Source organism: Chrysoperla carnea, chromosome 5, assembly GCF_905475395.1.
Source record: "Chrysoperla carnea chromosome 5, inChrCarn1.1, whole genome shotgun sequence".
Classification (NCBI taxonomy): Eukaryota; Metazoa; Arthropoda; class Insecta; order Neuroptera; family Chrysopidae; genus Chrysoperla; species Chrysoperla carnea.
Window position 1 is genome coordinate 31427757 of NC_058341.1, and position 14971 is coordinate 31442727.

The 14971-nt window shown below is 28.9% G+C and overlaps 1 protein-coding gene across 1 annotated transcript; it reads right to left on the minus strand.

Moving 5' to 3' along the window:
* Positions 1-5902: 5902 nt before the first annotated feature.
* On the minus strand, positions 5903-10999 carry LOC123301095 (lysine-specific histone demethylase 1A-like). The gene is made up of 5 exons (XM_044883825.1): positions 10939-10999; positions 9603-10822; positions 7930-8078; positions 6916-6966; positions 5903-5922 (listed from the first exon to the last, which is right to left on the minus strand). The coding sequence occupies exons 1-5, from the start codon at positions 10960-10962 to the stop codon at positions 5903-5905; spliced, it is 1464 nt and encodes a 487-aa protein (XP_044739760.1). The 5' UTR covers positions 10963-10999.
* Positions 11000-14971: the final 3972 nt, after the last annotated feature.

Consider the following 14971-nt stretch of genomic DNA (forward strand, 5'->3'; position numbering starts at 1 on the left):
CTAAAAGTGAAACATACTGTATACATAATATAGGATTTACAAATAACAAATTTGTTTATGTCAACGTCATACGTAAATTGTTGATAAATAGGTAAATGATAAACTTTAAACAAAAAGTATCAAAAATGTAAAAAAAAAAAATGTATTTAACTGATGATTTATTATTTGAATTAAATGGGTAGGAAATATGATATTAAAGAGATGACCACTACTCAAAAATAGTGGTTCAAAATATCTTTAAGACTTGTTTTTTTAAATCTGCCCGTCTTAACGGTCGAAAAATTTCGGAAATTTTTTTTCTTTTTAATTAAAATATTAACAAAACTCTTCGACAGATTTTTAATTCACGAGATCTAATTTATAAAAATAAAAGTTGTTTACTTTTTAATCTACAGAAAGTGGAGCAACATTCTCGAAAATGTATGAGTTCATTCAACATTTGGTATTAACAGTATGTTTTAATTAGTAATTACAACCCTACATCAGATTTTTTTCAAAGGAATGAATCAGCTATTAATTGCTATAGAAAAATTCAGGCTCTATCGAGGAAATATAACAGCCATTTCCGGTAGAAGAAGGCGGATAGTTACGACCATTTTTTCGAAAGGGAATTAAATTTTTCAATTTAACAAAGATTTACGCCATAAATTATTAATTTCATTTCGATTTTCTATGTGCCGTTGTGACAACACTTCTTAAAAGTAACTTAGAACATAAACTTTGAGCATATAAAAGTACAATTCGTGGTAAAAAGTTTTAAGTTTTGTGTAACTAACCTTTCCTAGTATAAGGAATTCCGTAGTAAAAAAGTTTTTACATTTTAAATACATGAAGTTGCATGTATATCAAAGAAACAACATTGATATTGTGTGGTATGTATAAAAGTGAGAGCTGAAGGCAGGAGAAAATTTTTGTTTGTGTCGTATTTTTTTAACGATAATATGATCACAAGCCCTGGTAAAAGATCGAGACAAAGGATACTAGAGCAAAGAGTAGAGAGTAACAAGGTAGAAATATATTTTCTTTTTTTTAAGATCTAAAGACTTGCAGCACCCCGGCTATAAAAATAAAGGTTCATGGAATCATTTACACGATTTTTTTCTTAACGAAAGATTGCATTTCGATTGAATAATATGGTATTTCAATAATGATAATTATTGATAATGAAATTGAATTTTTATTTTTAAATTCATCATCAGACATTACAATCAAAGTCTACAACAACAATGTCCATATAAAGTTGGTAGTTGTTAAACATAATCTATGGATCAATGCATCTATTTTACGTTCTATCGTTCAGCGTTCTCTTTTATTTATTCAATTTTATTATATTTATATTCAATAGATAATATCTGTCAATGATGTGTCTATACGTTTTGAGGCAATATTTAAAACCTTTTAGTTTATTATCATTTATATTAGTAATATTAAACTATTGTAAATTTCAATCCGGCCAAGAAAAAATTTAAACTGGCTTCGATCCTCATAATGAGGTTTGGAATTTCAAAAGGAATATAGTTAGTTAGAATATGCCAACAAATTCTGTTCAGCACTTATATGCTTAATTCCTGGACGAAGCCTTCACATTTTTTAAATCAATTAGAGTTAGGTTAATTTTGATCACAAATTTGAAAAATATGACCTAAATTTAGTAGAATTACATACTTGGTTTATCAAAATTGAAAAAAATTGGAATGTGATAGAGCAAAATTAAATTTTCTAGATTCTGATGACGTCATAAAGTTAAAAAATTAGATTTTTTTGATAACCCAGGTAAATTTGATCCGATCTTACTGAAATTTTTTTTGAAACCCACTAATTTTGTGCCATTCTTTTGAGCTGAGATGTCACTTTTTCGCTAGCTGTCACATATGTGCTTAATTCCGGAACCAGGCGACCACATTCTTGAAATCTAATAGAGCTAGGGTAATTTTGATCATAAATTTGAAAATTATGGCCCAAATTTAGTAGGATTACATACTTGGTTTATCAAAATTGGATAAAATTTGGATGTGATAGAGCAAAATTAAATTTTTTGGATTCTGATGACGTCATTAAGTTTAAAAATTAGATTTTTTTGATAACACAGGCAATTGTTATCCGATCTGCTTGGAATTTTTTTTGAAACCAACTAATTTTGGGTCATTCTTTTCAGCTATGATGCCAGTTTTTTGCTAGCTATCACATATGTGCCTAATTCCAGGACCAGACCTCTACAATCTTGAAACCTAAAAGAGCTGGGTTAATTTTGATGACAAATTTGAAAAGTATGACCCAAATTTAGTAGAATTACATACTTGGTTTATCAAAATTGGATAAAATTTGGATGTGATAGAGCAAAATTAAATTTTTTGGATTCTGATGACGTCATTAAGTTTAAAAATTCGATTTTCTTGATAACACGGGCAATTGTTATCCGATCTGCTTGGAATTTTTTTTGAAACCTACTAACTTTGGGTCATTCTTTACAGCTGTGATGTCAGTTTTTTGCTAGCTATCACATATGTGCCTAATTCCAGGATCAGATCTCTACAATCTTGAAACCTAATAGAGCTAGGTTAATTTTGATGACAAATTTGAAAAGTATGACCCAAATTTAGTAGAATTACATACTTAGTTTATCAAAATTGGATAAAATTTTGATATGATAGAGCAAAATTAAATTTTTTGGATTTTGATGACGCCATAAAGTTAAAAAATTCGATTTTTTTGATAACACAGGCAATTTTTATCCGATCTTATTGGAATTTTTTTTGAAACCCACTAATTTTGGGTCATTCTTTTCAGCTGTGATGCCAGTTTTTCGCTACCTATCACATATGTGCTTAATTCCGGAACCAGGCCTCCACATTCTTGAAATCTAATAGAGCTAGGTTAATTTTGATCATAAATTTGAAAATTATGGCCCAAATTTAGTAGGATTACATACTTGGTTTATCAAAATTGGATAAAATTTGGATGTGATAGAGCAAAATTAAATTTTTTGGATTCTGATGACGTCATTAAGTTTAAAAATTAGATTTTTTTGATAACACAGGCAATTGTTATCCGATCTGCTTGGAATTTTTTTTGAAACCTACTAAATTTGGGTCATTCTTTACAGCTGTGATGTCAGTTTTTCGCTAGCTATCACATATGTGCTTAATTCCGAAACCAGGCCTCCACATTCTTGAAATCTAATAGAGCTAGGTTAATTTTGATGACAAATTTGAAAAGTATGACCCAAATTTAGTAGAATTACATACGTAGTTTATCAAAATTGGATAAAATTTGGATATGATAGAGCAAAATTAAATTTTTTGGATTTTGATGACGTTATAAAGTAAAAAAATTCGATTTTTTGATAACACAGGCAATTTTTATCCGATCTTATTGGAATTTTTTTTGAAACCCACTAATTTTGGGTCATTCTTTTCAGCTGTGATGCCAGTTTTTTGCTAGCTATCACATATGTGCCTAATTCCAGGACCAGACCTCTACAATCTTGAAACCTAAAAGAGCTAGGTTAATTTTGATGACAAATTTGAAAAGTATGACCCAAATTTAGTAGAATTACATACTTAGTTTATCAAAATTGGATAAAATTTGGATATGATAGAGCAAAATTAAATTTTTTGGATTTTGATGACGTCATTAAGTTTAAAAATTCGATTTTTTTGATAACACGGGCAATTGTTATCCGATCTGCTTGGAATTTTTTTTGAAACCTACTAACTTTGGGTCATTCTTTACAGCTGTGATGTCAGTTTTTTGCTAGCTATCACATATGTGCCTAATTCCAGGACCAGACCTCTACAATCTTGAAACCTAATAGAGCTAGGTTAATTTTGATGACAAATTTGAAAAGTATGCCCCCAAATTTAGTAGGATTACATATTTGATTTATCAAAATTGGATAAAATATGGATGTGATAGAGCGAAATTAAATTTTTTGGATTCTGATGACGTCATAAAGTTAAAAAATTCGACTTTTTTGATAATTCAACCAAATTTATTCTGATCTTATTGGAATTTTTTTTGAAACCCACTAATTTTGAGCCAATCTTTTCAGTTGTGATGTCAGTTTTTCGATCTCCTCCCCGCCCCCCGAAAAAAATTTTGTGGTTAATAGTTTTGAGGTTTCTAAATTGTGTTTTGAGGGGTTTACAATATATGATTATATAAGAATAAACTTGGAATTATATAAGAATAAACTTGTGTGGAATCATTTACAGATTCTTTTATTATTATTATCAAGTCATCGCGAATATAATAATAATAAAATGTGCAATATAAATTCGTTATTGACAATATTGATTATAATAATGATGGAAAAACATTTTGTGAAAAAAATGTTTATCTTGGTATGATGAACACATTCACAATCGTTGATAGCCAATCTATAGGTAAACTTAACGCGTAATAATAATAGGAGTGAAAATGCATTGAAATTATTAAAAAAATTTAATAATCGCCTGCAGATATATAAAAACAAACCGTAGTAAATATGATCTTTGGGTTCAAACCTCAAACGAATAATTTCCTAATTCAGTACCTATGATAAATATTTCATTTTGAATTATCATACAGTGGTTAAAAAAATTTAATTTCAAACCAGAAAGTGATCAAATGTTTCAATGAATATCCAGCTCGGAACATCGATTGCATATTGCTTATGTATACCTATTTATTGTCACCCAATCGTTAAAGCAACCTGATTTTTGTATTTTTTGTGTCAAAATTAGCCTAAGTATATAAAGTTTGTTGGTGTCTTTTTTGGGTAAAAATTATATTATAACATAGTCATTGACCAAAAATAGAGGATCTTTGACTAATTGAACGAGTGGTTTTTCGAACATTTTATGCTAGAGGTGGTATACCGTCGAGATAGTCCTAGGCCAATTTCCTTATTCTTCTCCAGAAACTTTATATCGGAAAATCAACCAGAGTAATAGGGGCAATTTATAACATAAATTTAACATAAAAAACCAGCTTGTTTGACAAAAAAGTGAGTATTTTTTTAAATATCTTCAGAATCATTTGGGAATATATAAAAAAACTACTAGCCTAGTTGTAAATGACCCGGATTACTTTTTTGTCAAGATTTCCCCGTGTTACAAGTTTTGTCAAATTCCGAAACAAAAATTTTCTTATGATTTTTCAAAAAAGTTTCTAGAAAAGTTGAGGATGAAATCACAAGGTTGAGGAAAGTTTTTTTTTCGATTTTGGCATAAATCACTTTCTAGAGTAATTCTGATTCAAAAAAATCATACAACGAATCCATTTAACCGTTGCAAGGGTACTTTCTAAGATGTCAGTATAAATCTTGTATGGAAAGGTAATATACTGAAACCATTTCACTAGCTATAAAGCCAACAAAATTTGGTTTATGAAAAACAATATTTTGACACTTGCTAGTAGAAATTACTCGGTATAATCACTTTACGAGAACTCGAAAAGAAAACAAGCAGGTACATTTATTGTCACCACAACATAGACTAGTACCGGAGTAAAAAACTTTAATGAAAATCTTTTTATATAAATAATATTCTATAAAATGATAAAGAAAGAGATAAACTAAAAAAATATCGCACATAAACATATTTTCATCTTCTTTTTCGAATAAAATATTGCTTGAGAAGAGACTAACTAAGCCCATGTTAAAAATCAAACCAACAATGCAAATTGACATTCTACCCAATAAGTATTTGTTTGAAACAGAGCGTTAATAAGGTAATTGTTTATTATAGTATATAGCACCTTCTTTTTAAATTACGCTATGATCTTGCACGTTTTCTCGTGTCTCATAAACCACAACATGACGTGATTTATTTTTACGTTAAGTCACATGTTTACAAGAAGTTCGTTGCTTTCAATACTTATTAAAACTGGGAAAACCATTTTAAGTATTTTTTTACATTAATTATTTCGATACAGTTAAATCTATATAAAAAAAAAGTTCACAAGATCGTAAAATTTGTTTATCGCATGTGGAAATTTTTCTCTTTCCCTCGTTTAGAAATGAATATTTAGTCAAGTTTTTCAATAGTTTAGTCTTAAGTCTTAACAATAGAGCTAAAATTTAAACTTTATATTAAATTTTTTTTTAAAGATAATTTTGTAGTATTCAAATCATTGAAACTATAAAAGTCAATGATTCAAATGCACAGTTCTATTGACAAACAGCGGTAGTTTAAAATAGACGATAACAGGCTTGAAACTAGGTTTCATCAGGTGTTGAATAAATAGATCGGTATGAAGAAACTATAGTAGCTTACAACAATACTGTTCAAAAATTTGAATAAAATGCCTAATAGAAAACTCACTCTTTTAAGGGTCTAATCATTCCATAAGCCACAACTTCTGTTTTTTAAGATTTAGGCCTGCTAATGACTGCCATTAATGATTTTTCCAATACTTCATAAATTAATCCCCGTAATTGTTAAACAGTTATTGTTACCTTCTTAATAGCCCATAGAGCATGTGACAATTCATTTAACATCATATAATTCTAATAAACGTTCACAAAACATCCGTTTACAAACGACGCTGCCTGTTTTATTTTTACCGGCTTACGAATTTCGGACATGTGCCTAGTATAAGCCATAAACGACATGTTCTGAAACAATTAAGCTTGGCTTAGCATGAAACACTATCAACTGATTGATTAATAAGTTACGTCATCACAGCATCACAGCTGGTCGCAGAAAGATATAATTGGTTTGAATTTTAGAACACGCGCTATGTAAAACGAATTTTGGGGTCTCATTTAACATCTGCCAGTCACATTTAAATAATTTTTGTTTACTTTGAGTAAGAAATTTAAATAAAAAATAAATACCAATATAAAAAATTTAAAAAAATTAAAATAAAATTGTATGATATTGAAATTTTTCATTTAAAAAATGTAATTGAAAAAACATACAAAATACTTACGTCTCGCTAAATATAGATATTTCGGTTTCACATCGCAACCATCGTCAGTAGCTAAATTTATTTGTACAACACATTCAATAAATATAAAAACATTATCTAAATTACAACGCTACTCACAATATTTACACAGCAAAATATATATAAAATAATTTTTTTTAATATCACAAAATTAAAATAATACATTTTTAAGGCCATCAAATTTTTGTAACACAACGTATTAGTTAGTGTGTTTTGAAAACAGCTTTTATCGCTCATTTTTATATTTAAGAACCAGAAATAAGATTAAAACCACACACCTGCCCATGATAGTTGATAAATTTTTGTTGCGAGGGCGGGAATTATATCCGCATTAATTAGCCAAGTCACGCATTAAGTTAGCATGCCATTCTAATAGTACAGGAATTATTGATATATGATATTATGGCATTCAAAATGAGGATGATTATTTAATTTTGTTTATCACTTCAGGTGAAGAACAAAAAAAGGAGGATGTAGATTATAGACTAGAGACTCATTGAACGGTATCGCCGAGGACATTATAAATGAAACTATATTTTGAAAGAAAGAGACAGAAAACGATCTTTGAATGCTAATAATTCCTTTGTTTTTTTATCATTTATAAAAATTTATCATTGATAAAAAAATCAATTTTAAAAAATTGCCAAACTCTGGCTGATGATTAAATCGATTATTTTAGATTTCCCTTTTAGATTTCTATGGGAATATTTGTATATAGACGTAGTTCATAAACTTCAAGTTTAATTTTTGTACAATATATAAATATCAATTAACCAAGAGAAAGAAATAAATATCAATTAATCAAGCAATCAATAATTAACATCAATTAATAAAGATTTTAATTACGTAATATTGTGCAATAATCACGGAAAATTGAAAATAAAAATTATAAGGAAAATGGAAAATGAAACAGACTGGAAATTCAGTGCAAAAATAAAAAAAAAATCATATCAATTTCAAAAATTACACATTTATTTAAGTTATAACATTTCTTACCTGTTAAATGATTTCCTGTAAATTCAAAATCATCATCTTGATCCCAATGTTTCAACGACAAATTCGATAAAGGTGTAGCATTAGCAAATTCCAAATTTGCAAAATGCCAATCCAATATTTGACGATCTTTCGATGATAAATAAACGTCACTGCAATTTAAGAAATCCAAAATATTAGCAATAATTTGCTGAATAGTCATTTTATTAAACGGCTACGGATGTAAATGACTTTCGTGTGTTTTTTAAGCAGTCTAGGACATTTTATATTCAAACAAACTAGAAGGTGATAAACTGACCATAGACTCAAAAAAAACTGTTAATTAAGAATTTTTGATTTATTAAAGCATTTTGATTTTATATCGAAATAAGGATAATGTCTCGGGAGGTTTTTCTCATTAATCAAACCGGCTTGTGTCTTTACGCATACTTAGCAATCGTAGAGCACATTTAAGACTGGATGCCATAATATAAAATTTATAGAGAATCAATTTAAAGAAGGTTATCTACAAAAAAAAGTACTGACCACAATTTTTTAGTAGAGTCTAATAAAAGATTATTGAAAAAAGTTTAATTGAATATTGGCTATTTTAACATTGTGAGGGGAAAAAATTTAATCTTCAAAGAAAAAGATCCAAATTTAATTCCAAAATTTTCAAGAATCTGAGTCTGTCTCCTCTTTATTTAATTCTCTTTTGTTCCAATACAATTTTTCAAGATATTAACGTTTTTAAAGAAACATATACAATTTTTCAATGCCGTTTTATTTTATTCCTACGAAAAAGAGTAGTTTGCATGGTCTTAAGGATGTTTGCGTTCAATTTTTCCGAGAAACAAGATCCAAACCTTTTAGCCTACTAACAATATTGATTCTAACTTTAAATAATATACAAACATCAATAATTTCAAAAAAAATTCATTTAAATTGGAACTGATCTTGAGAATTAAAAGGTAACCAAATCTTTGTTTTTTTTTAAGAAAATTGAAATTAGTTTAATAACAAGTGAAAACAAACAATTGACTGAGTTAATTGTTGAAATACCATGTATAGGCAGTGTTGATAACTCTGTCACATTTCACATACATACCTACATATCTGACATATTTAACTGATATTCTCATATAATGCGCAAGTGTTGATGCGCACTCGTTTGTTTTTTTGACGTCACGTAAATAACAAAAGATACTCACTTTGATATTTATACATACTATAAAATTTGTACCTAATAAATGCCCTCGTGGGTAAACAGTGATGTTAACAAAAAAATGTTTCAAACAAAAGTTGTTTATTTTTTGGTAAGGAACATTTTTTACATTTAAACTTTTATTCTATCTCTAACGGTTTACAAGATGGATACTACGGACCCATGACCCAATTGACCCATGTTGCTCATTTACGAACTTGACCTCACTTTTTACGTCCTAAACACGCTGTAAAAATTTCAGCTTGATATCTCTTTTCGTTTTTGAGTAATCGTGACCACAGACGGACGGACGGACGGCCGGACGGACGGCCGGACGGACGGACGGACAACCGGAAATGGATTAATTAGGTGATTTTATGAACACCTATACCAATTTTTTTTTTGTAGCATCAATATTTTTAGGCGTTACAAACTTGGGACTAAACTTATAATACTATGTATATTTCATATATACATGGTATAAAAACAATACCTAGGCGGAGAATTTTCTAATTCCGTCAATTTTTCTTCAATTTCATTCTGTTGTTCAATTAACAAATCCCATTCCTTGGAATCATTAACTAAATCACGATAACTACTTCTCATTGCGAATTCTTCAATACTATCTCGTTTCTCAACTTTTTGTAGATATTTTTCATAAATTTGTCGTGTTTCTTCCATATGTTTACGTAAATCGATCATTCGAAGTTGATTCACTTTTAATTTATCTTGTAAAGCAATCACAGATTTCCAATGAAGTATTTGTTTCTCTTTTACATGTTTTTCTTGTAATTGTATGACCCATTCTAATGCTTGTCCAAGACTAACAGGTTTATTACCAGCATAATTAAAGTCTAATTGGTGTGATAAATAACTCGTTGCCTCTAACAGACGATTAAATTCACGTTCAATCATTTCATCTTTATCTTTGTCAACAGTTTCACCATTTGATTCGTATAATGGGCATTTTTGTTTAATTTTATGCAACTCCATGTTGATTTGTTTACTTAAAACTGTAACCGGATTACCACCTAATCCAGTAACAACCATAGCACCCAAATCCGCTATAAATTGATTTTTACGAAACGTAGCAATACGACCGCCGACTCGATCTCGAGCTTCAAGTACCACTACTTCAAGTCCGAATTGCTGCATTTGTTGTGCAGCCGTTAATCCCGCTATACCGGCACCGATTACAACAACTTTACCGAGCTTCTTAGACGGAATAGGTTTTAATCGTTGAAATATACCGAAATTGATATACCCGTGTCGTTCGAGAAATGCATGCACACGACGTAATAAAGGCTGATCACTGTTATACGGTGGCTCAACTCTGTATATTGTATTTTCCAATGTTAGCTGTATTTTTGGATTATCAAGCCATAATTGTAAAATTCGATTTCGGATATGTAAGTAAACTTTTTGTGATGGTAATGGAGATTGAGCGATATCTGGGAAACATGCTGCTTCTGTTGATGTCATTTTATCATAAGGCATACGACTTTGAAACGCTGCACCTTCTAAACCGGAAAATAGTTCTTTTACAAACGGATCTTCAATATCCGATTCATTTTCTTCAGTTACCACCGTTTCAGATTCGTCTATTTTAATGTTATTAGGCATTTTAACTTCATTTGCATCTTTCTCATTAAATTCGTATACATTTTCATCGTCATTTACATTCAATTTTATTTCAATATCTTTATTATCAACCTAAAATTTATAAATATTAGTGAACATAACCTCAAACAACAATATTTAATATACATAATAAGTGAATATAATTAATGTTACTGTAAATAAATTTAATTATTAAAATAGAATTTTACCTTTACTTTCTTTCGTTTACTCATTTTTTTATCGCAAATTTTCTTTTGGTTATCAATTGTTTGAATTGTCAAACTAAACGTCACATAAACGCAAAATATATGCGCACGCACGTGGTATATTTTTTTGATTTTTTTAAAAACAGAATTGATCACTAATAAATATTTTCAATGAAATAATAATATGTTTATATAAATGATAAATTTATGAAGAGATACAATCATATAAAACTTTAGCGATAATAAAAAAAATCAATAGTTTCTTTATTGTAGTAAACCAATTAATTTATTTTTAAGATAAAAAGTTATATAAAATGCGCGCTATAAACTATTCCCATAGTGCTGTGCCGGAAATTAACAAAAAATTTGCAATAATTAAACGATTTTAAATTTTGCGAGTAGATTATCACAGTTTGCAAGCTTACTTTAAGAAAACAGCATCTTAGTTTTTTACGTAATTTCGATTTGATCTAGTTTAAATACATTTCAAACAAAATTTGAAGCTGTAACTCAAAGATTCGCTTCCATATCCGTATCCACGGATCTTTCACTAATATCACTATTAGGAACATGCATATTATTATTTATTATTTTGAATAAGTTTATTTCAAAATTACTTTTTGTATTTAACAGCAGTAAGATTTATAAAACTGCTTATTAGTTGGTATCTGACACGAGGATTTTAAGAAAGCTGAGACCAAATGAAGTAAGTCATATGGAAAGATTTGCGGCCTTTCGGAAAAGACCAAATGAAAAAAATGATTTATTACCACCCTCTGTGGCAATTAATATCAAATGGTAAAAATAAATACAAGCCATTTTACTCTAACAGTAAAATGGAGCCATACAATCCAGTTACTATGAGTTTTTCCATCGATTTTGCTTGTAAAAATGAAAGTAATATATGTTTGTGCGTTTTTATAATAATTCTTAACAGTCGGGACCCATTATTGGAAAGATTTAAGACGGTTTAGATTTTTAATGGGTCTTGAATGTTAAAACCGCTATGTAAAATATTACTAAAATTTCTTTATCAATCGCAGTCGGGTTTTTTGAGTTTTTAAATTTACTATTTTTATTCTATGAATGCAAAATATTAAATATCCAATAATAAAAAGGATGTACACGTCATTATGTCAATGAAATGCTTATCTATTTGATATTTTTATAAATTGAAATGACCTTCAACTCATGTAAATGTTTCCATAATTCTGTGTTTTGTATAAATATATCAAGTTCATGTGAATCTGATTCGTAATTTCGTATTTAGTTTAAAAGTAAACATATAAGTTTCATCATTATAAAGAATTTTTGTAATACCTTCATCGAAAGTTTAATTTTCGTGAGCTTTCGTTGTTGTTACAACACTAGTGTATGAAAATACTTTGGGCACTAGTGCGGAAATCAAATTTCAAAATGGCATACATATAATTCGTTTGAATGGTTATTAGTTTACCTGATCAGCTATGATAACATTAATACTGAGATTAGCGTTAGTGTATGATCGCTTAGGTATTTAACAATACCGCATAAGTTATACATATGAAGTTTTCATTTCAGGAGAGACAAAGAAGTATACATTTCTTCAGAATTGTGGAATGAATCCATGAGTATCAAATAGCTTTAGTTATGATTATTTTGTAAAAGCTATGTACCTACACTTTTCAAATGTTAATTACGCCTTATTGTTACATAATCAACGTGTAACATATATAGTTTATACATGTGTAGTCGTGGTCATATTGTTGAATTTATAAAATTATTAGATCAAACTTTCATGATCATACATCATATATCAGAAAAACTAAATTTTGTACACTTGCTATACAAACTCTTATGTTGCCTTAAAAATTAATTAGCTATCTATGTATTCACAGTTGTAATTTCATTATGAAGTCACACAGACCGGTTTAATAAAAGCCGGGTTTTTAAACCGGTTTTTACGGTTCATACACATGGACCGTTTTAATCTAGAAAAATATACGTTAATACTTTGAAAGCTTCCTTAAACTTGATGCCAATTTGAACCTTTTCACTCCTCACTCTACATGTTTGAGTTCAAAGTACAGGTGAAAATTCCTTTAACAATAAATGAGAATCAAGGGCTCACTTACTATACAATGTTCGAATCTAAAGTAAATTAACCCAATTTTACACGACTCTTTTTTGTGCCACAAAAATAACTTGGTAAAATAATAAATTTACTCAGTATAATAATGTTCGGGAAGATTTTCTTTTTAAGGAAAAGAGTTCGGATCACGTAAGTTTAGTAGTATAACTGTTTTACCATATGTATGTATACATATATATATAACTGGGAGGGGAAGGGACGAAACCCCACCAAAAAATTATGAGGAGTAGTTCTTAACATGGACTGCAAACCTACCAAATTTGGATATGCACCGATGTCTCCTTTTGCGAATATAAAATAAAAATGATAAAATTTCTGAAAAAAATTCCATTTTTGACGCCATTTTGTTTTTTAAACATGTTGCACCACTCCGGGAAAGTAAAAAATTTCAAAAAATACTTATTTTGATGTGAAAAGAAAAACCCCAAAGTTTCACTGCTCGAACTTTTAATCCATATAACAGCCTTTTTTTGCTTAGATTTACTCCAGTATTAGGCACCTAAAAATTTAATTCTGCTGGTAACAAATTTTATTTCGGGGATAAAAAAGTAGAGATCAAGGGCCGCCAGAAATGGATGCAAATTAGTTATTATATAGCTATTTTGCAATTATTTGAAAAACAGTTTTTTACCATCAATTTTCCAATCAAAATTAAATGAATTCAAATAACCAACGGAAATCGATTGGTTGCATTCTAGTTTGCAATTGACAGTTGCATCCCAATGAATAAACCCTTAGTCGTTCTAAAAATATAATTCTGGTGATAAAAATTTTTATTTCAATCTAGCCCTTTGTAGTCTATAATTAATTTGGGACTCATGCAAATCTATAAAATCAGGTTTTGATCTTCAAATTGTTTATTTTAGACTTGAAAATTAAAAATTAAATTTGTTAACTTAATACGAGGAAATACGATCGACTAAACAAGTGTTAAATTAACCTAATTAAACAAATAATATTTTAATAAAAATATTATTGGATTCAAATTAAATAAAAACAAGTGAAAACAAACAATTGACTGAGTTAATTGCTGAAATACCATGCAAAGACAGAGTTGATTACGGAATTGTTTACGTCATATAAGATAAAAAAGATAGCCAGACATACATACATACATGTCACACACACTTAACTGATAATCCCATATAATTCATATTATGTATTTGCGCATAATTTTCGCTCTCACGGGTAAACAATGATGTTTACGAAAAAAATTTTCAACCGAAAGTTATCTAGTTTTTTAACATTTTTTACATTTAAACTTTTGTTCTATCTCTAACGGCTTACAAGATGTGTCGTCCTATGGATCCAAGACCCCATTGATCTATGTTGCCCATTTACGAACTCGACCTCATTTTTTATGTCCTGAGACCGCTGTAAAAATTTCAGCGTTATGTCTTTTTTCGTTTTTGAGCTATCGTGTTGACAGACAGACGGAGAGCCGAGCAGACGGATAAGGCGGACAGACAGGCGGACTACAGACAACCGAAAATGGACTAGTTAGGTGATTTTATGAACACCTATACCAAAATTTTGTTCTTAGCGTCAATATTTTTAAGCATTACAAACTTGGGACTAAACTTAGTATACCTTGATATATTTCATATACAAGGTATACAAATTTAATACTGATATTATTTATTATGCATTAAGTATAAACCCCTTCTTCCATTTTTCATTGTAAATAAAACTTGTCGTTCCAACAGTTCAATGTTTATTTTCACAAATATAGTATTTTAGTTTATAAATATTCAAATATGCACACAAAAGTGATTTGAACAATGAATCATTAATAATATAAAAAATAAATTTTTAATTTACAACACATAATTGATTATAAAAAAATATTTAATAAATTTAATCTACAAAAACGATATATAAAAAAAAAAAAACAGTACAACACAT

Bases quoted from the DNA above. Each gene is read 5' to 3' on its own strand.
- LOC123301095 (XM_044883825.1), bottom strand. From the start codon at position 10,962: ATGAGTAAACGAAAGAAAGTAAAG. The intron at 10,823-10,938 runs GTAAAATTCTAT...TATAAATTTTAG, and splicing joins GTAAACGAAAGAAAGTAAAG to GTTGATAATAAAGATATTGA. The intron at 8,079-9,602 runs GTATTGTTTTTA...CTTAAATTGCAG, and splicing joins TTAGAAAATTCTCCGCCTAG to TGACGTTTATTTATCATCGA.